This window comes from Sus scrofa, chromosome 9 (assembly GCF_054392235.1).
Source record: "Sus scrofa isolate SSC_HxYL_T2T_F1_AM1 chromosome 9, Sscrofa_HxYL_maternal_Yorkshire_Landrace_v2.0, whole genome shotgun sequence".
Lineage (NCBI taxonomy): Eukaryota > Metazoa > Chordata > Mammalia > Artiodactyla > Suidae > Sus > Sus scrofa.
This window is the reverse complement of record NC_139391.1, coordinates 51,079,620-51,106,775: the sequence shown is the minus strand read 5'-3', so window position 1 is coordinate 51,106,775 and position 27,156 is coordinate 51,079,620. Positions and strand designations below refer to the sequence as shown.

Genomic DNA, 27,156 nt, shown 5'->3' with positions numbered 1-27,156 from the left:
AAAATACATGCACATATCAGGAAAGGACATGAATAGCACATGGATCAGAAAAGAAGAAAAAATAATGCCACTAATTACATGCAACATTATTTTCTACAGAAAACATCCCAAGGACTCTTTTTTAGAGCTGCTGGCGTTTTCCAAAGAAAATGAAACCACTACTTTGAAAGGATATGTGCATCCCCAAGGTCATGACTGCATTATTTACAGTCCTCAAGATATGAAGGCAACTTCCGTATCTATTGATATTGAAGATTAACAAATGAAATCTTGCCATTGCAACAACATGGATGAATCTAAAGTGTATTACGCCAATGGAATTAAGTCATCCAGATAATGACAGGTACCATGTGATTTAAATTATACGTGGAATCTAAAAACAGAACAAATGAGCAAACAAACAAAAAAGCAGACTCACAGATACAGCAAACAAGGGATTGCAAAAAGGGAAGCCACTGGGGAGTTGGGTGATAGAGGTGAATGAGATTAAGAGGTCCCAAATTCCAGTTGTAAAATAAATATGTCTCAGAGATGTATCATATGGAGGAAGGAAAACTGTCAATAAATCCTATGAGTATTGTATGTAGACGGATTGCTATATGACTTACTGCAGTGATCATGTCATAACGTATTTTTTTATTACAAGATAGTTGATTTACACTGTTGTGTGAATTTCTGCTGTACAGCAATGTGGCCCAGTCATACATAGATGTACATTCCCTTTTTATATTATCTTCCACCATGGTCTATCCCAAGAGACTGAATATAGTTCGTGTTATTCACAATGTGATAGTTTGCGTCAACTAACCCCAAACTCACAGTCCATCCGTTCCCTCTTCATAATGTATCCAAATGTCAAAGCACTGTGATATACACACCATGCTATACATTTGAAGCTAACATAATATTGTACCTCAACTATATTCCAATTGAAAAATGCCTCAAGAAGGTCTTTTTGTTTTCTTTTTTTTCTTTTTGCCATTTCACGAGCTGCTCCTGCAGCATATGGAGGTTCCCAGGCTAGGGGTCTAATCAGAGCTGTAGCCACAGGCCTATGTCCGAGCTACAGCAACGCGGGATCTGAGCCGCATCTGCAACCTACACCACAGCTCACAGCAACACCTGATCCTTAACCCACTGAGCAAGGCCAGGGATCGAACCTGTGGTTCCCAGTAGGATTCGCTAACCACTGAGCCACGACAAGAACTCCCTGAAGAAGGTCTTTTAGGAAAGACCTCAAGGAGAAAGTGAAAGAAAATAAAATTACGTAATGGGAGTAAGACTTAACTCCCATTTCCTATGCCATTAAATTAAATCTAAGGTTTCACATCTACTACAAATACACAATTTGAGCTTGTACACTGACATTCTTCCACCCACAGACACTGGTGGAAATTCTTCACTGAATGTGGTAAAAGGATTAACTCTGCCCTGGACGGGTCTGGACTAGGTTGTACCTATTACTCAATCTTGCTGATTACCCTGTGGGAGCTGATCGGTACTTAGACGGCTGATTCCATACATTTGGAATGTTATTTCCCTTGGCTTATGGATTAGTTTGATGTTTAGTTTAAGTAAAATATCATCATAGTTTTGCAACCTTACTTTATGGTGAAACTCAGCAAAAATACATATGTGAAAGCCTAGAAAACACACACGTCAAAAATGTATTATAAAATGGACAGCTTCTAATCACCAGGTAGTTTTAAAAATAGATTATTGCCAGCACACCAGAGCCCTGTGTGTGTCCCTACTTGATGTCAGCTTTTTCCATGCTTCCATTCTCTACCCTGACTCTACTGCCATCCCTCTCTGGCTTTTCCTTCTTGGCTTTATCACCAAAGTAGGGCCTCAACGTCATGTGATCAGCACAGAGAGGATGTGCAAAGGGCACACCACAGCCCTGGAATTATGTCCATCATGTCTAGAACTCAGTCACCTGCTACGTCTCACTGCGAGAATGTCTCTCTGGGAAAATGTATGTTATGCAAGAAGAGGGGAACAGCGAGCAGAATGCGCTAATCACACCAGTGCTTGTCAATATCACTGACCTGAAGGTTCAAAAAGGTCTTGAAAGGAAGAACTTACTGCTGACTCTGGCGCTGAGCAAGCGCCTGTGAATAACAATGCCTGTTGGAGACCACCCTAATATTCTAAATTAAGTAATACCTATCAATGAAATGTGAAGGATACGCTACAGATATTTTTCTTAATTTCTAATGCTTGCACCTATTTTTGTATCCAGAAGCATTTCATGCACTAAAACCACTGTCCATGTTTCACTGGTACATTCAGTATAAGGTTTTTAAACCTGCTATTGAGAATCGGAATACCCAAGTCCTGGTCTCAGCTGTACCTCTTCTCAACTGTAATTTAGAAAAAGCCATGAACATCTCTGAGCTTTAGCTTCATTATCTGTGGAATGGTAACCAGGATCCCCTTGCTTAAGCTCCTCAAGTTCTCTCCTGAGGAACACATAGCCTGGCAGAGGCGATAGAACTGGAAAAGGCAACACCACCTCTAAGAGCCATCAGAACACCCTGTACATTCTCTACATTAATATCTGATGTGGGTCTATTACATTGTATGTCACAGAGAGACGTAAAGAGCCCAGGGGATTCCATCTGCCTCCCACTCACCCAGAAAGAGGGAAATTACTGCCTCAGAATGGAAAGCTGACCAACACTGAGTGAATTTTTAATGCGTAAAGGTAAATGGTTTGGACAACAAACCCCGCATATAAAGCAACTGCTTCATCTGGTGCCAGGCTGAATATACAGTGAAAAGGCCCTGGGCTTGAGAGAAAAATCAGCTGTACCAGACTAGGGAAGAATATTGTCTGTCCTCAATGTGGACATCAATTCATCATAATCAAACTGCAGTAATAATTTGAGTACATAAGACTGACGTGAAAGTGTCCATGGGTAGCACGCAACTCCACTATGCCCTAATGACAAAAACTACCTTTGTGACTTTCTGTCAGTTCAGACATACAGTCCATTGCACACATCATCAAATACGGGCACAAAATGGGAGTGTTGTTTGCTGCTCTAGTTGTTACCTAACTCAATGGATGACCACTTCAACAACCATTCCCTCTTGCTGGATTCAACAAGCATTTCCTGCTTAGCCTTGCCCCTCAGGCACTGGAGCCCGGAGCCACGGACCTGAATGTGTCTGCAAAGATGAAAAGTGGGTTGTGTGCCATGCAGCTGATGATAGGCAGTGACCTCATAAAATACAACACTTGAAGACACTCTTGTGTGTGTTTCTGTCTCTGTGTGTGTGTGTGTGTGTGTGTGTGTCGGGAAACAATACAAAGTGGAATGTACAATGGGTTGCAGTAAGTGGGGGGTCAGGAATTAAAGGGTTATAGAAATCAGATCCGCTGTTACTTCCAGTTTTCTTCAGGTCTTAACCACAGGGCACTCTCTTCCTGTTCATTCCAAGCCTGACCCTGAGCAGTCACAGTAGCTCCCTTAGAGGAAGTTTACATCAAACCAATTCAGGATGTAGTCAGGGGACATTCTGGTCCTAAACTCAGAGGACCATTTCCGTCAGGCCTAGAAAACCAAAGCTTTCTCACTGACTTAGAAACAGCTCTGTCCTGCAAGCATGCAAGCAAGGGGGAGGCCCATGGCTTCCCTGTTTGAGTCTCAGCCAGGGGACAACTTCAATAGAATCATATTTTACCCCGCACCTTCTTTCATCCCATTTCAACTTATAAATAGAACCAAAATCTACACATGGCTATTCCATGCTGTACATGGAAAACAATTGACCTGTTTTCTCTGGCATATCCCTCCCTTTTGAATGAAATCCATAGAGCTCAAAAGCATTTAAATGCACTGATTAGAAATGTAAGTTGCCCCTCCTGGAACCTGGCCACCCTTGACTTTTACGATCCGTATGCACATGGCTTTCTGATAATTGCTGCAAAATCATCCAAAAGAATGAAGCCTAGTTTTAAAGAATGAGATTTGTCTGAGATCGAAAGAGGTTTCATTTGTATTTTGAATCACATTAAATAAAAGATGAATGGTCAATTGTAACCCACTCTTTGAGCCACCTTAAATACTCTAAAATATGTAACAGATTGAACACACTCGATGCCACCTACAAAGCTTCCCAAAGTGTTTGCCTGTTGAGACGCACTTTTCTTTCAATATGGACAACAAAGTGACCAGAAGAGGCAGTGACTAAAAGAAGAACAAAATGAAAAAATCTGACGAAGATCAATTATTTTGTGTCTTTTTTGTCTTTTTGTCTACTCTTTGGCTGCACCCGAGGCATATGGAGATGCCCAGGCTAGGGGTCTAATCAGAGCTGTAGCTGCCAGCCTATGCCAGAGCCACAGCAACGCAGGATATGAGCAGTGTCTGCAAACTACACCACAGCTCACAGCAACACCCGATCCTTAATCCACTGATTGAGGCCAGGGATCGAACCCAAAACCTTGTGGTTCCTAGTCGGATTGTAAACCACTGAGCCATGATGGGAACTCCTCAATTGTTTCATATAAATGAACTCACTAAGTGAAAATCAAGCATATTAACATTGGATCGGAGATGGGACATGTTCCGTCATTTTAAACTGTAAGTCAGAATTCCCATCGGGTGAGCGGAAACAAATCTGACTGGGAAGCATGAGCTTGCAGGTTCAATCCCTGGCTCGCTCAGTGGGTTAAGGATCCAGGGTTGCCATGAGCTGTGGTGTAGATTGCAAACGGGGCTGGTATCCCGCATTGCTTTGGCTCTGGCATAGGTTGGCAGCTACAGCTCCGATTAGATCCCTAGCTTGGGAATCTCCGCATGCTGGGAGTGGGGCCCTAAAAAGACAAAAGACACAAATAAATAAATAAATAAACCATAAGTCAAGCTTTTAGAGGTGAGAATTTAAAAACAAACAAGTAAGTGAGCCAACAATCTGGCTATGTTGAATTTCAAAATACCTAAACAGTGAATGGAGATTAAAAAAACAGTAAACTAGTGAATGTTATGGTAGCGATATTGTTACAGCAGCTGCCCAGCAGCCCAGCACCACAGCGAATCAGCTCTGGCAAGAACCCTGTGGCTACAGTGTACTAGCTCCAGCAGCTCTGTGGCTGCAGTGGATCAGCTCTTTTACCCTGGGAGAAACCAAGCGAGCACTCGGAAAGTTGGAGAACTCAGGTTTACTACCCTGGCGGGCTCGGAAGAGATTGCTCTCCCGAGTCTGAGCCCCGAAGTAGGGTTCCACAAGGCTTTTATGGGCTACCTCTTCCGGGTCCATGCTTGGCTGGTTGGACCAGACTGAGGTCAGGCAAGGTAGCAGATGCAGAAACAAGTTGACAGAAGTAGATGTGGGGGGGGAGGGGTGGTTAGGGGCAGTTGGCTGGCCTTTGCTTAGTCATCATGGCCAAGGTCTCTCCTTTCCACCTTTTTATTGGGACAGTTTCTCCTACAATATTAGAAAATGTTTAAATTGTTTCTTGACATCATGTTAAGGACTTCCAAGTGGTCATCTCGTTGCCTATCCTCTCAAAAGAGAAATAACCCAACATACTTTTCTAAAAAAGACATTGTAAATGTGAACTTATTCACCACATATGTTTTCAAATTAACATTGCTCTGTCAAGTGCAATTTGACCATTTTGCAGTTTAAAAACTCCATTTGTGGAGTTCCCATCGTGGCGCAGAGGAAACGAATCCGTCTAGGAACCATGGGGGTGTGGGTTCAATCCATGGCCTTGCTCAGTGGGTTAAGGATCCAGCATTGCCGTGAGGAGTGGTGTAGGTTGCAGATGCGGCTGGGATCCCGCATTGCTGTGGCCCTAGAAAAGGCAAGTCAAATAAACAACCAAACAAACAAACCTCCATTTGTGACATACTGTAAATTAACGATATTTTAATTCTTTAAAAATCCCTATGAGAGTAGCATACAGAAACCAACAAAACAGGAGGAATTTTTTTTGGTTCCCAGATCCACTGGTTTTGTCCATTTAACACTAACAAATGGAATAACGTCCGTTTTGTTTGTTTGATTGTTCCTTGTCTATGACCTACACCATAGCGCATGGCACGGCAGGATCCCTAACCCACTGAGGAAGGCCAGGGATGGAACGTGCAACCTCATGGTTCCTAGTCGGATTCTTTAACCACTGTGCCATGACAGGAACTCGGGAATAACATCAAAACTGATGTTATTCTGAGAAATCCTGTGACACACATAAGATTTCTAAAGACACCACAAAGAAGAGTCACAGAAGCACTATCTCATCATTTTACTTTCCATTCATTCTTCCTAATTTAAGTTTCAATTACCAACCACTAGTTTACCTCCTTAAGAGGTTGTCCTCTCTCTACCTAGTTCTCCACAAATTGGTCTTCCTTCCCCAAACCGCTGTTAATGTGGCATCATTGCGTATAATAAGGGTTAATCAAGGCCTTATGAACAATGGAAGATAATGACAATACTCTCCTGAACACCATACAAATTCAGAAGGAAATGCACTTTCTAAATCTCACTGTTCATTCCCCTGAGGGACCTCTTATGTACTGACTGTGTCTCTTTGCATGGTGGGCTAGGACACGCTCATGGGAAATTTTTCCTCCCACACCCTCTTCTCTGAATTACAAGACCCTGAAAACATTTCATTTCACACTATTTTTTACATAAAGTCTGCTTTCAAAGAAAAGTTTGCTCATACCTTCTAGTTCTTAAAAGAAAACTTAAATGAAGTAGACAGAAAGTATACTAGAAAGAGTAGTAGACCTGAAATCAGAAGGCTAAACAAATAAATGAAGTAGACAGAAAGTATACTAGAAAGAGTAGTAGACCTGAAATCAGAAGGCTAAACAAATAAATGAAGTAGACAGAAAGTATACTAGAAAGAGTAGTAGACCTGAAATCAGAAGGCTAAACATGCATTCTACACTTTTTCATAAGGAACCTGTGTGACTTTGACTAAATCATCAACCTCTCTGACTTTCAGTATTCTTTCCATATAATAAATATGTATGGAACACCAAATGTGCCACTTCTAATGTTGAGAGGAATATGTAATCTCTGAGGTAAATGTGAAAGGAGCTTGTAAATGCATCATATTCACAGCTTGAAAGTGGGGTATGTTTGAGGAGAGTCTTTATGGAACCTGCTATAACTGAGAGACACAGGCATTGAAAGGAGTCATATTCCTGACAACTGCAGGGAGAAGGAGAAGTGGAGAAACAGCTTATCTCATTCATGCTTCCAATGGTGAAAGGGGACATTGGGGTGGAAATCCCCCACCCTGGCCTTGCTCGGTGGGTTGGGGATCCGGCATTGCCATTGGCTGTGGTATAGGTGGCAGATGAGGCTCAGATCTTGCGTTGCTGTGGTTGTGTCATAGGCTGGTGGCTACAGCTCCGATTGGACCCCTAGCCTGGGAACCTCCATGTGCGGTGGAAACGGCCCAAGAAAACGCAAAGACACACACACACACAAACACAAGGTAAACTCTCCTGGTTTATGTCAGGTGCCCACATTCATCAGTTAAATGAAGACATCATATTTTAAATCAGGGCCAAGGATAGTTGTAATGAAGAGCTTGAGCAATTGCGTTGGTAGTCTCAGACTTCATGGTACTTTGCCTGTGTTTGCAACTTTCTGTACCCTCAGAATAACTAAATGAAATTTGATATCAGGTATCAAAAAAAAGAACCCCCCCCAATGCACAAGATATTACATTACTGATCATTCAGAATGACTTTAAAAAGCCGAATGAGTCACTTTACTAATGATGTTTAAAAGACAAATGTCTTATTTTACTAAACAATAGCAGAACCATTTCTTCTTTTCCAAGTGAAAAAAGGGAAAATATATAATGATAATTTAAAACGAAAACAAAGATGAGCTTGCTTCTTAACATTTTTCTTAAAAAGACACATGATGGAAAAAGAAAGGAAAAAGGACAGTTTGAAAAAAGATGTACACGTATAAATTGGAAACGGCTGGGGAAAAGACCCAGATTTCCTTCAGCAAGGGGAGTAAGAAATAAGGTAAGATGAATGCCACTAAAAATACTATCAATAAACACATAGAATCTCCTATCCAATGACAACACCCACAGACAGATTCTAATCAAAACCGGAATCTTCTCCTCAGGGTTTTTTGCAGAGCAAATTTAACATCTTTGTTCCGCAAACTGTAGATTAAGGGATTCATCATGGGAACCACATTGGTATAAAAGACAGAAGAGATTTTCCCCTTATCCATAGACCCAGAAGATGATGGTTGGAGGTACATAATTGCCCCCGATCCAAAGAACAGAGAAATTGCAATTATGTGGGAACTGCAGGTGCTGAAGGCTTTGGACCTGCTCTCCATGGAGCTGATGCGAAGGATGTTGGACAGGATGAGCCCATAAGAGACAAAGATGGTGAGACTGGGCACACTGATGTTGATGCCTCCCACAATGAAGACTACCATTTCATTGATGTAGGTACTTGTGCAGGAGAGCTGGAACAGAGGAAGGATGTCACAGAAGTAATGGTTGATGGTATTTGCACCACAGAAGGTCAGTCTCAGCATGCATCCAGTGTGAGCCATGGCACCAGAAAGTGCCATCAAGTAGCAAGCAAGCATAAGGCTGGAACACACTTTAGGGGACATGGCAATGTTATACAACAGGGGGTTACAGATGGCCACATAGCGATCATATGCCATTAATGTCAGCACATACACTTCAGAAATACCAAAAAAGCAGAAAAAGTAGAGCTGAGTCATGCACCCCAGGTAGGAGATAATCTTCTTCTCTGATAAGAAATGTGTGAGCATTTCTGGTGTAAACACTGAAGAATAGCAGAGATCTATGAAGGACAAGTTGAAGAGGAAAAAGTACATGGGGGTGTGCAGGTGTGAATTCAGCCCAATTACTGTGATCAAGCCAAAATTTCCCAGCACAGTGACCATATACATTACTAGGAACAGCAAGAACAAAGGAAGTTGGAGAGCTGGATGGTCCGTTAAGCCCACCAGAATGAAGTCAGTCACAAATGAACCATTTCCAGGAGCCATTCTTCTCTAAGAGGATCTGGGGACACAGGAGGAAAGGGTTACATTAGAGATCAACTCAGGTCTCCTCACTACAGCTCCCCCTACAAGAGGGTGTATATACTGGGCATGGCTGAGACTAGCCCGGCCTGGACCCACAGCATCTGCCTCTCTCAGTATCATGATTGGGAATGGCATGGACTTCCACATATTCAAGTCTTGATAAGGTCAAGAAAACAAAGAGCATCACAGACTTAGCCCACAGAGGGAAGGCAGTGCTGCAATATGCAAACATGGCTGCTGGGCAAAACTAAGGGGTAAGAGAGAGGGACAGTCCAGGACAGAAACCCGTTCTTCACTTTCTTAAGCCCTCTCATCACCAGGAAAACTGTAGGAAGAGACACTAACTACCTGGTGCTGGCCACTAATGCAGATTAGACCTGCTGGGGTGAGAACCAAGAACAGTGTCTCTAACCAAAACCAAGGGACCCAAAGCTCAGAGGAGCTAAGTCACTCACCTATGTGGGAGCCTGATAGTCTGCCCACAGAAGGGAACTTACTGACTGAGATACTGTACTTTCTGAGCCTCCTCATCTCGCAACACCCTCTGATCTCCCCAGTACACATTCTCCCGACAGTGGCACTTGAATCTCAGGTTAGCACTAAATGGGGAAAGACATGGCACATCTCACATCCTTGGTCTTCCATCTCAAAACCAAATGTCGTTCATATCAACAAAACTCAGAAACTCTCCCTGAAACTCCCTGCTTCGTCTGCAACCTTATATCCCTCTTATCCTTGGTGTTTGCCCTGTAATTCTGGAAAGGTAGTTCTTGCTTCAGAGGCCCTGGCTTACTTTGATTCTAAAAGGATGCAACCCAGACTTCATTTCAGATATGCCCTGGAGATCTTTCTGAACTACACATATTAATGTCAAATTATGACTCTGAGTCTGCCCATGTGGTAAAGAAAAATAAATCGCATTCTTACCAGGTTTGCCACTTGATAAGACAGAGAACACTGATTGTGAGTTTAATTACATAGCACATTTGAGTATCTATAGGGTAGAATTCTCTCCCCAAGAGAATAGAGTCTACATGTGAAAGAAATATAATAGGATTATACTTACACTATGGACCATCTTCTCTCTTTGGTTCCTTAGGGACTCAATATTGTAATCCAGTTTACATGTCACCCCAGGGATTGTATATCCCCCGAAGGCAGAGTCAAAAATAAACCCCCATCTTCATCTATTAAGAGAATTTTTTTTCTTATGTCCCGCCAATTTTATAAAACAATTTATATAACAACTTTATGGAATTCCTTTCTATTTTCAGTTCAGTGATAAATGAATTTATCACATCTGTAGTTATATAATCATCATAACAATCCAGTTTCACAGGATTTCCATCCCATAACCCAAGCACATCCCCCCACCCCCCAAACTGTCTCCTCCAGAGATCAGAGCTTTTTCAATGTCTGTGAGTCATCATCTGTTCTGCAAAGTTGAGTCTGTCCTTTTTTCAAATTCCACATGTCAGTGATAGCATTTGAGGTTGGTGTCTCATTGCCTGGCTGACTTCACTTAGCATGATAATTTCTAGGTCCATCCATGTTGCTAAAAATGCTGGTATTTCGTTCCTTTTAATGGCTGAGTAATATTCCACTGTGTATATGTACCACAGCTTCTTGATCCACTCCTCTGTCGAGGGACATTTAGGTTGTTTCCATATCTTGGCTATTGCAAATAGTGCTGGAATGAACATTGGAGTACATGTGTTTTTGCGAGGTATGGTTTTTTTCTGGATAGATGCCCAGGAGTGGGGATTGCTGGATCAAATGGTAGTTCTATGTTTAGTTTCCTGAGGAATCTCCATACCGTTTTCCACAGTGGTTGCACCAATTTACACTCCCACCAACAGTGTACTAGAGTTCATTTTTCTCCACACCCTCTCTAGCACTTATTGTTTGTAGACGTTTGGATGATGGCCATTCTGGCTGGTGTAAGGTGGTACCTCATCGTGGTTTTGATTTGCAGTTCTCTAATATTGAGTGATGTTGAATGTCTTTTCATGTGTTTTTTAGCCATCTGCATGTCTTCTTTGGAGAACTGTCTGTTTAGATCTTCTGCCCATTTTTTGATGGGGCTTTTTGTTTTTTTGGTATACAGCTGCAGAAGGTGTTTGTAAATTTGTACGACGAATCCCTTGTCAGGTGAATCACTTGCAAAGATTTTCTCTCATTCTGTGGGTTGTCTTTTCATTTTGATTAGGGCTTCCTTTGCTGTGCAGAAACTTTGAAGTTTGATTAGGTCCCATTTGTTTATTTTTGACTTTATTGTCACTACTCTGATAGGTGGATCTGAGAAGATGTTGCTGTCGTTTATGTCAGAGGGTGTTTGGCCTATGTTTTCCTCTAGGAGTTTGATAGTGTCTGGTCTTATACCTAGGTCTTTAATCCATTTGGAGTTTATTTTTGTGTATGGTGTTAGGGAGTGTTCGAATTTCTGTCTTTTCCATGTGGCTGTCCAATTTTCCAGGTTATACTGGTTCTTTCTCTGTCTTTCCTATCCCAAAAGGAAATTTTCCAGAGTTTTCACACAGGTTTCTTCATATCTTTACTTGAAATTGTCCAAAGACTCTAGCAACTCATTTCAAGTTTTTGTCACTCCTGGGTTATCTGTTATTTGTCTTTGGTCTTTTTAGGGCCGCACCAGCGGCATATGGAGATTCCCAGTCTAGTGGTCTAATTGAAGCTACAGCTGCCAGCCTATGCCAGAGCCAGAGCAATGCCAGATCTGAGCCTCGTCTGCGTCCTGCACCACAGCTCATGGCAACACTGGATCCTTAACCCACTGAGCAAGGCCAGGGATCAAACCCACAACCTCGGGATTCCTAGTCGGATCCATATCTGCTGTGCCACAATGGGAACGCCACTCCTGGGTTATCTTTAAAAAATGAAAATAATAATGCCTTTGTCCCTTTTACAGTTTTCACACTAAAACTCAAACTGGAATTTTCCACCTGAGGATCCAGCTGGTCCCTTAATGGTATCATTTCCCTAACTGAGGTCATCAGTTCCTTCTAATTATAGAGAAGAGTGGGGGCTATATATTTAGAGGGTATGAGTTTGAATCTTAACCCCATGCTTACTAACTTGATCATAGTTCTTGAACTCTCCATGCCTCGGGTTTATACTTTCCAAAATAGTGATGATATAAAGTATCTCTTTCAACGGGTGGCCTTGACATTTAAATGGAAAAAAAAAACTGTGCACAAAATGGTTAGAACCATTGCACACGGTATATAGTCAAACAATGTCCACTGCCATTATTTATCTTCTGAAAACTTCCATAGATCCTCCAGCATAATATTTATCAGATATTTTCCCCTTTGATTCCTGTGATCCCCTATAAACAATAAGTTCTTAGAGTTCTCTTCATGGCTCAACAGGTTAGGAACCCAACCAGTACCCATAAGGATGCTGGTTCAATCCTGGCCTCGCTCAGAGGATTAAGGATTCTGGCACTGCTGCAAGTTGCAGCGAAGCTCTCAGACGCTGCTAAAATCCAGTGCTGCTGTGGCTGTGGTGTAGAATGACAGCTGCAGTCTGATTTGACCCCTAGCCCAGGAACTTTCATATGTCACAGGTGCAGCCCTTAAAAAAAAAAAAACAGAGAGGGAGAGAATATTGAAGAATGTTTACATTTCACAGGCCACAAGAGTATAATGAACAAAAAATATTAAAAAAAAAATTTTTATACATTTATTGCCTTGCCAGGCAAAGGACGGTCACAGCAGGCTAAACTCTTTTAAAGACTGTGCCCCCCTTAGAAGAGATTGGGAGGTGATTTTATACTTTGGGGAGTGAAAAATAAGGCTGCAGATAAGGATCAGGGTAGAAACAAGCTTGCACTGTTTTCAAGCTGGTGTTTCAGTGGTCTAGTGGTCTTCTTTCCAGAAGAAAGAATGCTTCATTAACACCTTCAAAAAAATTTTTTATTAGAGTATAGTTGACTTACCATGTAGTATTAGTTTCAGGTGTAGTTTCAGATTCAGCAAAGTGAATCAGTTATATATATATATGTATATATGTGTGTGTGTGTGTGTGTGTGTGTGTGTGTATCTCCATTCTTTTTCAAATTGTTTTCTCCTATATGCCGCCAGAGTGTATTAAGTAGATTTCCCGGTGCTATATGGTAGGTCATGTTACTGATATATTTTATTCATAGTAGTATGTATATACCAATCCCAACCTCCCAATTTATTTCTCCCCCCAACCTCTCCCCTTTAGGAACCATAAGACTGGCTTTCAAAAGCTTTAACTCTCTTTTTCTGATTTGTGAATGAGTTCTTTTGTATCATTTTTATTAGACTCCACATATTAATGATCTCATATGATATTTATTTTTCTCTATCAGACTTACTCCACTTTGTATGAAAACCTCCAGGTCCATACATGTTGCTGCAATTGACATTATTTTGTTCCCTTTTACAACCAAGTGATAATCCATTGTCTATAGGTACCACGTCTTCTCTATCCATTCCTCTTTCGATGGACGTTTAGGTTGATTCCATGCCCTGGCTACTGTGAAAAGTGCCGCAAGGAACATCGGGGTGCATGCATATTTTTTCAGTTATGGTTTTCTCCAGATTTATTCAGGAGTGAGACTGCCGTATCATATTGTAATTCCATATTTAGTTTTGTAAGGAAATTCTATACTGTTATCCATAGTGGTGGCACCAAACCACACTGCTATCAACACTATATGAGGGTTCCCTTTTCTCTATGTCCTCTACAGCCTTTATTGTTTGTAGACTTTATGATGGCAGCCATTCTGACAGGTGTGAGGGGATACTCATTGTAATTCTGATTTACATTTTTCTAATAATTAGTGAGAATGAGCATCTTTTCATGTGCTTTTTGGCCATCTATCTGTCCTCTGTGGAGCAATGTCTATTCAGGAGATCTGATCATTTTTTTTTATTGGGTTGCTTGCTTTTTTGATAGAAAGGTGTAATGAGATGTCTGTATATTTTGAAGATTAATCCCTTGTCAGTTGGTTCATTTGCAAATAGTTTCTCCCATTCTGTGAGTTGTCTTTTTGGTCTTTTGTATGGTTTACTTTGCTGTGCAAGAGCTCTTAAGTTTAATTATGTCCCATATGTTTACTTTTGTTTTTATTTTCATTACTTTAAGAGGGAGAACTGAAGACACTGCTGCCATCCATGTAAGAGAGTGTTCTGTCTATGTTTTCCTCTAGGAGTTTTAGAGTATCTCAATTTGTGTTTAGGTCTTTAATCCATTTTGAGTTGATTTTTGTGCACGGTGCTAGAGAGTGTTCTAATTTCATTCTTTGGCATGTAGCTGTCAAGTTTTCCCAACACCACTTATTGAAGGCGCTGTCTTTTCTCCACTGTATATTTTTGCCTCCTTTATCATAGATTAATTGACCATACATGTGTGGATTTATCTCTCGGATTTCTATCCTGTTCCATTGATCTATAGCTTATCTTCCATACCATAATGTTTTGATGACTGTAGCTTTGTAATATAGTCTGAAGTCTGGGAGCTTGATTCCTCCAGCTCTGTTTTTCTTTTTCAAGATTGCATTGGCTATTTGGGGCCTATTTTGTGTTTCCATAAACATTTTAAAATCTTTTGTTCCACTTCGGTAAAGAGTGCCACGGGTAATTTAATATGGATTGAACTGAATCTGTAGGTGCTCTTTGGTAGTATAGTCATTTTGATAATACTGCTTCTTCCAATTTAAAAGCATGCTATAGCTTTCCATCTGTTTGTGTCTGCTTTCTCTCCTGAGCTTTCGTAGTTTTCACAGAACAGGTCTTTTGCCTGCTTAGGTAGTTTTCTTCTCTTTGATGTGACAGTAAATGGGATCGTTTCCTCATTGCTCTTTGTGATCTGTCATTGTTAGTGTATAGGAATGTAAGAGATTTCTGTGTATTCATTTTGTATCCTATGACTTTACCAAATTCATTGATGAGTTCTAGTACTTTTCTAATAGCATCTTTAGGATTTTCTTATACAGTATCAGGTCAGCTGCAAGTGGTGACAGTCTTACCTCTTCTTAAAGAGAACAGACTCTCTTGCACAGCTCTCGGAAGGAACCCATCCTGCCAACACCTTGATCTTGAATGTTTCTCATCCTCCAGGAATGTGAGATGATATTTTTTATTATGTAAGCCACTTACTTTGCGATACTTTTTATAACAGCCTTAGTAAACTAACATATCTTATCCTGTGTGATTCTGCTAGCATTCATTTTACTAAGCCACAGTTGAAAAGTTTGTGAACAATGTTTGTAATCGGAAAGTGCACTTGTTCAATTTAGCTAGAGAGCATGGTAGTCATTTTTATGTAAATTTACTATTTTAAGATTTAAATTAACCCAACTGCTTTAACAAACACAAACCATTATATAAATATGTGTAGATGAAAAAATACATATCATAATACCTACACACACACACACACACGCACACACACACACACACACACACACACACACTCTGCTGACATGAAGTAAAGGGAAAAGGACATCATGCTGTACTTAATAAGAAGGGTTCCTTTATTAGTCAGAAAGTGCCAGGCTCTTCAGCTGTTCAAACTGCTCAAAATAAGGAGTGCCTCCAAAAGACATAATCAAGACAGTGACAACACAACACAGACAATGCATGCTAATCATCAATTTGATAAGGACCTAAGATCCAAAATGCATAAACCACTTTTCCGCTCAATAAGTTTAAAAAACTCCAAACTTTAAATGGGCAACTTGTTGGAATCAACATTCCTCCAAAGAAGATGTACAATTTGCAAAAAATAAAACCATATAAAATATGCATAATATCATTAGTAAAGAGGGAAATGCAAGTCAAAACCATAGAAAAATATGAGTTCACACACACTGGGAGGGTACAAAAAGGGAGAGAGGTAATACTAAGTCTTGAGAGGATGTGAAGAAATTGAAACTCCATACACTGCTGGCTGGAATGTGTAATGGTGCAGCCACTTGGGAAAGCAATCTAGCAGTTTCTCAACAATGTAAAAGTAGAATTATCATATGAGCCAGCAATTTCTTGCCTAGGTATATGTCTGAGAGAAAATATATCCATAAAAATATATACAAATGTTTCCATACCATTATTTATAATAGCCAATATGTAGAAAAATGTAAATAAATGTCCATCAGCTGGTTAAAGGATAAACAGATGTATATATCCATATAGTGAAATATGATTCACCAGATAAAAAGGAATAAAGTAGCTTTAAATGTTATATTTAAAATCTAAGCTAACTTTGGACTCACTACGGATGAACTTGAAAACACTATGTTAAGTGAGGGAAGCCAATCACAAAAGACCACATGTTGTATTATTCCATTATATGAAGTATCTACAACATTCGAATCTATTGAGTCATGAAGTAGATGAGTATTTTCAGAGGGCTGGGAGAAAGAAAGTAGAGGGGTGATAGCTACAGGGTGTGAGACCTCTCTGGGGGATGATGAAAAAGGTGCAAAACTGATTGTGGTATGGTTGCACAGCTCTGTGCATAAACTAAAAACTACTGAATGTTACATACTAAACATGAGTCACATGGTACATGAATAATATCGAGAAATTTCTTACCAGAAAAAAGCAGTAAAACTTTAATTTTTTAAAAAGGTGAAAAAAAGGAAGTCAGAAAACATTTCAAGGAGTTCCCATTGTGGCACAGCAGAAACAAATCTGACTAGGAACCATGACCTTGCGGGTTCAATCCCTGGCCTCGCTCAGTGGGTTAAGGATCCAGCATTGCCATGCACTCTGGTGTAGGTCACAGACGCGGCTTGGATCTGGTGTTGCTATGGCTCTGGCGTAGGCCAGCGGCTACAGGTCCAGTTGGACCCCTAGTCTGGGAACCTCCATATGCCACGGGTGCGGCCCTAAAAGGACAAAAGACCCCCCCCAAAAAAAAAGAAAGAAAGAAAAAAGAAAACATTTTGACATAAATACAAATATAAACACAAAATATAAAAATGTGTATAATATAAATATAGTGCTTAAAAGGTGCTATAGGTCATCTAAATGCCTTCATTGGAAAAGAAAAGAGGTTTTAAATCAAAGACTTAATTAAAACATCACCTTATGAAACTGCAAAGTAACATTAAATTAAAACCTAATTTAACAACAAAAAAAAAAGACCACTGAGTAGAAAAATAGGATCATTAAAATCACAGCAAAAAAGCAAGTAACATAGGATATGGAAGATCGGTTCATCTAAAGGTGTATTTTGCGATTATTAAAAACAATAATTCCCTAGCCAGACAAATACCAGAAATAGGAGAGGATGTAGCTACGCCTCCGACAATCACTAAGAGGAAAATAAAAGAATGTTGTGAGCAAATTTATACCAAAGAATGTGACACCCAGCGAAGGATAAATTTGTTGAAAGACAAAAAGAGCAAAATGCACTTTAGCTAAGTAGAATGGTCTTATGTCTATGGAAATAATTGAACCTTAAGTTTAAAACCTTTGCACCAAGAAAAACTAGGGGCCCACATAGGTCTGTTTTAAAATCTACCAACTGTTTACAAAGGAAAAAAATAGCAATTCTGCACAAGCTGAAAAGCTTTAAAACAAGGAAATTTTACAACTGAATCGATAAGATAAGCATTACCTCAAGGCCCAAACCAGACAAAGTAATTATTAGAAAAGAAAACTGAAGACAGTACTTTTCAAAGCCAAATACACAAAGTTTTCCTTAAGTTTTAGTAAACTGAATTCAAGAACACACAAAAACAAAAATCCATCAAGAAAGTAAGGTATAGTCTTGAGAATCCAAAATCAGTTTTCAATCGTTGAAAAAATGTAATCACCAAGGTAACCAGTACAATCACCATGTTAAAAGAGTAAAGAAGTAAAATTATATGGTTATCCAAACAATGTGGGAAAACCATTCAAAAATATATATATAAATGGAAAGGAAGGAAACTTCCTGAACCAAAGAAAGTTTATTTACAAAAAGAAAAAAATCTATAACTAGTTTCACATTGAAAGACAAAGGGTGAATCCTTTTTGCCTAAATGTGGAAACAACACAAGAAATTTTCACTCTCACTATGGCTCTTGGACATTGCACTGGAGATCATTAAGCAGTCAAATAAGGCAATACCAATAAATAATAGGAGATGCCAAAAAAAAGATTATTTTTCTTAGGAAAAGACAAGATTACATTAAAAATCCTAACAAATCTAAAAAATATATACCTATCAGGACCCAAAAACCCAGGGCAAATTCAGAGAATGTAAGTCAATATTATTTCTATTTACTAGCAATTAACCGTTGTAAATCAAAACTTTAAAAAAATCTGTTCCATTTATAATAGCACCAAAAATAATGGAAACAAGTATAAATCCATAAGATATGTGCAATACCTGTACACAGTGGATTATATTAAAAATGAGGAAAGAAATCAAAGAATAGCCATATAAATGGAAAAGTAAATGGTGTTCATGAATTGAAAGATTCAATATCGTTGAGATACTCATCCTGCCTAAACTGATGTAAACATTCCGTGCAATTACATTAAATCCTAAGCACAATTATTTACAGAAAACTGATTTTCAGATTTATAGGAAAATCCAAAGGAACAAGAACAGCCAAAATAATATCTTAAAGGAAAACATTTGGTAAACTCACACTACATGACTTCAATAGTTACTCTATAATTCAACAACAGTCAAGACAATACAATGTTACCAAAAATACAAGATAGCTCAATGGAATGGAATACAGAGTCTGGAAGTACATCTACATATCTTAAGTCAACTGACCTTGACAAAAATGCAAAGGCACTTTTGGCCACACCCATGGCACATGGAGGTTCCCAGGCTGGGGGGGAATTGGAGCTGAAGCCACCTGCCTATGCCACAGCCCCAGCATCTTGGGATCCGAGCTGCGTCTGTGACCTACACCACAGCTCACAGCAACGCCAGATTCTTAACCCACTGAGCTAGGCCAGGGATCGAACTCATGTCCTCATGGATACTACTCAGGTCCGTTAACCACTGAGCCATGACAGGAACTCCTTTTTTTGACTTGTTAATAAAGAAGCTGTGCCATCTTAAGACTTCAACTTCCCTAAGTTTCCATATTCTATCTATGCGATAAATACAAATTGACAAGCTAATGTGCGACTTTTAATGTAGAAAAATAAATATGAAATTTCTGAGGTAAATATGAAAATATCCTAATGCATCCTGTTTAAGCTGCAAAGTGGGGAATATTTGATAGATTTTTTTTTTTTTGTCTATTTGCTATTCTTGGGCCGCTTCCGTGGCATATGAAGGTTCCCAGGCTAGGGGTCTAATCGGAGCTGTAGCCACCGGCCTACGCCAGAGCCACAGCAACGCGGGATCCGAGCCTGGTCTGCAACCTACACCACAGCTCATGGCAACGCCGGATCGTTAACCCACTGAGCCGGGGCAGGGACCGAACCCGCAACCTCATGGTTCCTAGTCGGATTCGTTAACCACTGCGCCACAACAGGAACTCCTTGATAGCTTTTTATGGCATCTACTACCGTTGTGAAATGCGAGTATTTGAAGGAGTCATATTCCTGACCACTGCAGGGGGAAAGAGAAGAGTACAGACAGCTTATCTGATTCATGTTTCCAAGAGCACATACAACTGGCATTTAAGAAACACCCAGGAGTTCCCTTCTTGGCTCAGTGGTAAAGAACCCGACTAGTATCCATCAGGACACAGGTTCAAACCCTGGCCTCGACCAGTGGGTTAACATAGTTGTTGCCATGAGCTATGGTGTAGTTGACAGACGCTGCTGGAATCTGGCTGTGCTGTGGCTGTGGCAAAGGCTGGCATATACAACTCCGATTTGACCCCTAGCCTGGGAACTTCCATATGCCTCAGGTGCAGCCCTAAAAAGAAAAAAAAAATAAAGGAAGGAAGGAAGAAAAAAGAAAGAAAGAAACAAAGAAATTCCCCAATTTGCAAGGCCTTACTTTATTAATCATTCAAAATTAATGACCTTAAAAAACTAAAGTTGAATAGTGTTACTTTACTGATCACTAGCAGAAGTCTTCATATTTCCAAAGGAAAAAAGCATCCACAACCACTATGGAGAACAGTATGGAGGTACCTTAGAAAACTATACATAGAAATACCGTATGACCCAGCAATCCCACTCTTGGGCATATATCTGGACAAATCTTTCCTTAAAAATTAAGACACATGAGAGGAGGCCAGACGGCAGAAGAGTAAGAGGACGTGCTCACCCTCTCCCACAGATACCTCAAAAACACATATCTACATGTAAGACGACTTGCACAGAACATCAACTGAATGCTGGCAGAAGAACTTAAACCTCCAAAAAGGGCAAGAAACTCTTGACATAACTGGGTAGAATAAAAGAAAAAAAGAGAGAGAAAGAAAAGGAAACAGGACGGGACTAGCACTCCCATGAAGGAGCTGTGAAGGAGAAAGGGAACCCACACCCTGGAAAGCCACCTAACCAACGGAAAGATCAGCCAAGTTGGAGGGATCCCCAAGATGCTGAGAATAGCAGAGCAGGAGGTCTGAGAACAAAAAAGTAGAGTGAGAGAGGCACAGATCATCTGAACCACGGGCACAGACACCACAGCCTGATATGCTCGGGTCGGGGCTAGGTGCTGAGACTTAGGCTCTGGAGGTCAGTCCCTGGGAGCGGGCTGGGGTTGGTGGTGTGGAGACAGCCTAAGGAACTAGGGAGCAGTGTGCTGTGGGCAGGGGGAGCAGTACGCTAAGGGATGGGGAGTGGATAGCTACAGCAGAGGGAACCCGGGAGAAGGTCTCGACCCACAGGAGAGACAAGGCACCACTGTTGGGAAGGGGAGAGGATGAGGGGTGGGCCACCATAAAAAACTCCTTGCACACCAGTGTGCATGCCTGCCCACCAACTCACAGAGAGCTGATCATTCCTGGCGCAACCCGCCACGCCCAACCCCGCCTGGCCAGATGCCACTTGCTATGAACCACAGACCGGACCCCACCCACCAGTGGGAAGCCACCCTGCTGGCCTGCCACGCTCACTTATGTTAGACTTAATTGACATTTTAAGGACATTACATCCAAAAAAATCAGAATGTACATTCTTCTCAAGTGCACATGGAACATTCTCAAGAATTGATCACATACTGGGGCACAAAGCTAACCTCAACAAATTTAAGAGTACAGAAATTATTTCAAGTATCTTCCCTGACTACAATAGCATGAAACTAGAAGTCAACCATAGGAAAGAGATGAGAAAAAAAACTTACTAAATGAAGACTAAACAACATGCTACTAAAAAACCAATGGGTCAATGGGGAAATCGAGAAGGAATTTACAAAATACCTCAAGACAAATGATAATGAAGACACAACCAGTCAAAATCTATGGGACACCACAAAAGCAGTGCTCAGAGGCAAGTTCATAGCAATACAGGCCTTCCTCAAAAAAGAAGAAAAATCTCCAATTAACAACTTAACCCACCACCTAAATGAATTAGAAAAAGAAGAACAAACAAAACCTCAAGTCAGCAGAAGGAAGGAAATCATAAATATCAAAGAGGAAATCAATAACAGAGAGATTCAAAAAAACAATAGAAAAAAAATCAATAAAACCAAGAGCTGGTTCTTTGAAAAGGGAAAGAAAATTGACATTCCTCTGGCTGGACTCACCAAGAAGAGGAGAGAAAAAAACCCAAATAAACAAAATAAGAAATGAAAAAGGAGAAGTCACAACAGATACTACAGAAATACAAAAAAAACATGAGAGAGTACTATCGACAATTATATGCCAACAAATTTGACAACCTAGAAGAAATGGACAACTTTCCAGAGACTTACAGCCTGCCAGAACTGAATCAGGAAGAAATAGATCAACTGAACAGACCAGTCACTAGAAATGAAATTGAATATGTCATAAAAACACTCCCTACAAATAAAAGTCCAGGACCAGATGGCCTCACAGGGGAAGGCTACCAAACATTCAAAGAGGAGCTTATCTTAAACTTTTCCAAAAGGTTAAAGAAGAAGAAACACTCCCAAAGACATTCTATCTCACCACCATCACCCCAAATCCAAAACCAGACAAAGATGCCACCAAAAAAGAAACTATCAGCCAATATCCTTGATGAATATAGGCACAAAAATTCTCAACAAAATTTTAGCCAACTGAATACAAAAACATATCAAAATGAGCATACACCACAACCAAGTGGGATTCATTCCAGGTTCACAAGGATGGTTCAACATGCACAAATCAATCAATGTCCTACACCACATTAACTAAAGGAAAGTCAAAAACCACATGATTACCTCAATAGATGCAGAAAAGGAATTTGACATCCATTCATGATCAAACCTCTTACCAAAGTGGGCATAGAGGGAGCATTCATTAACATAATCAAAGCCATTTATGACAAAACCCACAGCAAATAGAATACTCACTGGAGAAAAGCTGAAAGCCTTCCCACTAAAATCTGGAACAAGACAGGGATGCCCACTCTCACCACTGTTGTTCAACATAGTATTGGAAGTCCTAGCCACAGCACTCAGACAAACAAAAGAAATAAAAGACATCGAAATAGGAAGAGAAGTGGTAACAGTGTCACTGTATGCAGATGACATGACACTATATATCGAGAAGCCTAAGGACGCAACCCAAAAACTACTTGAACTGATCAGCAAATTCAGCAAAGTAGCAGGATATAAGATTAACATTCAGAAATCAGTCGTATATCTGTACACAAACAATGAAATATAGAAAAGGAATACAAAAATACAATACCCTTTAAAACTGCACGCCAAAAATACAATACCCTTTAAAACTGCACCTGGGTATACACCTGACCAAGGAGATGAAAGACATAGGTGCTGAGAACTATAAAACATTAATCAAAGAAATTAAAGAAGATGTAAAGAAATGGCAAGATATTGCATGCTCCTGAGTTGGAAAAATTAATATTGTAAAAGGGCCATACTTCCCAAAGTGATCTACAGATTCAAGGCAATCTCTATCAAATGACCCATGACATTTTTCACAGAAGTAGAACAAACAACAAACAATCGAAAAATGTATATGGAACCACGAAAGGCCCAGAATTGCCAAAGCAACTCTAAAGACGAACAAAAACCAAGTAGGAGGCATAACTCTCCCAGACCTCAGGCAATATTACAAAGCCACAGTCATCAAGACAGTGTGGTACGGGTACCAAAACAGACAGACAGAACAATGGAACAGAAGAGAGAACCCAGAAATAAACCCAGACACCTATGGTCAATTAATCTTTGACGAAGGAGGCAAGAACATAAAGTGGGAAAAAGACAGTCTTTTCAGCAAGAATTGCTGAGAAACCTGGACAGCTGCATGCACATCAGTGAAACGAGAACACACCCTCACACTATGCACAAAAATAAATGCAAAATGGCTGAAAGACTTAAATATAAGACAAGACACCATCAAACTCCTGGAAGGGAACATAGGCAAAATATTCTCTGACATCAACATCATGAATACTTTCTCAGGTCAGTCTCCCAAAGCAACAGAAGTCAAAGCAAAAATAAACCAATGGGACATAATCAAACTGACAAGTTTCTGCACAGCAAAGGAAACCAAAAAGAAAACAAAAAGACAACTTACAGGATGAGAGAAAATAGTGTCAAATGATACAACCGACAAGGGCTTAATCTCTAAAATATGCAAGTAACTTATACAGCTCAACAGCAAAAAAGCCAACAACCCCATGGAAAAATGGGCAAAAGACATGAACAGACTGTTCTCCGAGGAAGATACACAGATGACCAACAAGCACATGAAAACATGATCAACATCCCTGATTATGAGAGAGATACAAATCAAAACTACCCTGAGATACCACCTAACAGGAGTCAGAATGGCCATCATTAATAAGTCCACAAATAACAAGTGCTGGAGGGAGTGTAGAGAAAAGGGAACCCTCCTGCACTATTGGTGGGAATGTAAGCTGGTACAACCACTATGGAGAACAGTATGGAGGAATCTTAGAAAACAATACATACAACTACCATATGACCCAGCAATCCCACTCTTGGGCATATATCCAGACAAAACTTTCCTTAAAAAAGGCACACGCACCCGCATGTTCATTGAAGCACTGTCCACAGCAGTCACGACATGGAAAGAACCCAAATGTTCATCCACAGATGACTGGATTAGGAAGACGTGGTATATATGCACAATAGAGTGCTACTCAGCCATAACAAAGAACAAACTAATGCCATCTGCAGCAATATGGATGGCACTAGAGACTCTCATCCTGAGTGAAATGAGTCAGAAAGACAAAGACAAATACCATATGATATCACTTATATCTGGAATTTAATATACAGCACCAATGAACCTTTCCACAGAAAAGAAAATGATGGACTTGGAGAATAGACTTGTGGTTGCCAAGGGGGAGGGGGATGGAGCGGAATGGATTGGGAGTTTGGGGTTAATAGATGTACAGTATTGCCTTCAGAATGGATTAACAATGAGATCCTGATGTGTGGCACTGTGAACTATGTCTAGGCACTTATGATGGAGCATGATAATATGAGAAAAAAGAATGTATACATGTATGTGTAACTGGGCCATGACGTTGTACAGTAAAAAAAAAAAAAAAAATGTATTGGGGAAATAACAATAAAAAAATTTTAAAAAAAAGAATCCATAATGACAATGGGAGAAAAAAACAGATGCATTTATTTCTTTTTTTTTTTTTTTTATTTTCCCACTGTACAGCAAGGGGGTCAGGTCATCCTTAGATGTATACATTGCAGTTACAGTTTTTTCCCCCACCCTTTCTTCTGTTGCGACATGAGTATCTAGACAAAGTTCTCAATGCTACTCAGCAGGATCTCCTTATAAATCTATTCTAGGTTGTGTCTGATAAGCCCAAGCTCCCAATCCCTCCCACTCCCTCCCCCTCCCATCAGGCAACCACAAGTCTCTTCTCCAAGTCCATGATTTTCTTTTCTGAGGAGATGTTCATTTGTGCTGGATATTAGATTCCAGTTATAAGTGATATCATATGGTATTTGTCTTTGTCTTTCTGGCTCATTTCACTCAGGATGAGATTCTCTAGTTCCATCCATGTTGCTGCAAATGGCATGATGTCATCCTTTTTTATGGCTGAGTAGTATTCCATTGTGCATATATACCACTTCTTCCGAATCCAATCATCTGTGGATGGACATTTGGGTTGTTTCCATGTCCTGGCTATTGTGAATAGGGCTGCAATGAACATGCGGGTGCATGTGTCTCTTTTAAGTAGAGCTTTGTCCGGATAGATGCCCAAGAGTGGGATTGCAGGGTCATATGGAAGTTCTATGTATAGATTTCTAAGGTATCTCCAAACTGTTCTCCATAGTGGCTGTAGCAGTTTACATTCCCACCAGCAGTGCAGGAGGGTTCCCTTTTCTCCACAGCCCCTCCAGCACTTGTTATTTGTGGATTTATTAATGATGGCCATTCTGACTGGTGTGAGGTGGTATCTCATGGTAGTTTTGATTTGCATTTCTCTTATAATCAGCGATGTTGAGCATTTTTTCATGTGTTTGTTGGCCATCTGTATATCTTCCTTGGAGAAATGTCTATTCAGGTCTTTTGCCCATTTTTCCATTGATTGATTGGCTTTTTTGCTGTTGAGTTGTATAAGTTGCTTGTATATTCTAGAGATTAAGCCCTTGTCCGTTGCATCATTTGAAACTATTTTCTCCCATTCTGTAAGTTGTCTTTTGGTTTTCTTTTTGGTTTCCTTTGCTGTGCAAAAGCTTTTCAGTTTGATGAGGTCCCATGGGTTTATTTTTGCTCTAATTTCTATTGCTTTGGGAGACTGACCTGAGAAAATATTCATGATGTTGATGTCAGAGAGTGTTTTGCCTATGTTTTCTTCTAGGAGTTTGATGGTGTCCTGTCGTATATTTAAGTCTTTCAGCCATTTTGAGTTTATTTTTGTGCATGGTGTGAGGGTGTGTTCTAGTTTCATTGCTTTGCATGCAGCTGTCCAGGTTTCCCAGCAATGCTTGCTGAATAGACTTTCCTTTTCCCATTTGATGTTCCTGCCTCCCTTGTCAAAGATTAATTGACCATAGGTGTCAGGGTTTATTTCCGGATTCTCTCTTCTGTTCCATTGGTCTGTCTGTCTGTTTTGATACCAGTACCACACTGTTTTGATGACTGTGGCTTTGTAGTATTTCCTGAAGTCTGGGAGAGTTATGCCTCCTGCTTGGTTTTTGTTTCTCAGGATTGCTTTGGCGATTCTGGGTCTTTTGTGGTTCCATATAAATGTTTGGATTGTTTGTTCTAGTTCTGTGAACAATGTCATGGGTAATTTGATAGGGATTGCATTGAATCTGTAGATTGCTTTGGGTAGGATGGCCATTTTCACAATATTGATTTTTCCAATCCAGGAACATGGAATATCTTTCCATTTCTTTACATCTTCTTTGATTTCTTTGATTAAAGTTTTATAGTTCTCGGCATATAGGTCCTTTACCTCTTTGGTCAGGTGTATTCCGAGGTATTTGATTTTGTGAGGTACAATTTTAAAAGGTATCGTATTTTTGTATTCCTTTTCTAATGTTTCATTGCTGGTATATAGAAATGCAACTGACTTCTGAATGTTAATCTTATATCCTGCCACTTTGCTGAATTTATGAATCAGTTCAAGGAGTTTTGGGGTTGAGTCCTTAGGGTTTTCTAGGTATAATATCATATCATCTGCATACAGTGACAGTTTGATCTCTTCTCTTCCTATATGGATGCATTTTATTTCTTTTGTTTGTCTAATTGCTGTGGCTAAGACTTCCAAAACTATGTTGAAGAGCAGTGGTGAGAGTGGGCATCCCTGTCTTGTTCCAGATTTGAGTGAGAAGGCTTTCAGTTTTTCCCCATTGAGGATTATATTTGCTGTGGGTTTATCATAAATGGCTTTGATTATATTCAGGAATGTTCCCTCTATACCCAGTTTGGTGAGGGTCTTGATCATGAATGGATGTTGAACTTTGTCAAATGCTTTTTCTGCGTCTATTGAGATGATCATATGATTTTTGACCTTTTTTTTGTTAATGTGGTGTATGATG

At 40.1% G+C, this 27,156-nt stretch overlaps 1 protein-coding gene across 2 annotated transcripts; it reads right to left on the bottom strand.

Moving 5' to 3' along the window:
- Window positions 1–8,100: 8,100 nt before the first annotated feature.
- LOC106504908 (olfactory receptor 8B3-like) lies at window positions 8,101–11,734 on the bottom strand. 2 transcript variants are annotated; one of them, XM_084976461.1, is made up of 2 exons: window positions 11,724–11,734; window positions 8,101–9,040 (listed from the first exon to the last, which is right to left on the bottom strand). In XM_084976461.1, exons 1-2 carry the CDS (start codon window positions 11,732–11,734, stop codon window positions 8,101–8,103), a joined length of 951 nt encoding a protein of 316 aa, XP_084832587.1. The 2 variants fall into 2 exon arrangements, with proteins under 2 accessions (XP_084832587.1, XP_013834970.2); XM_013979516.3 differs by lacking the exon at window positions 11,724–11,734 and having other exon boundaries at window positions 8,101–9,078.
- Window positions 11,735–27,156: the final 15,422 nt, after the last annotated feature.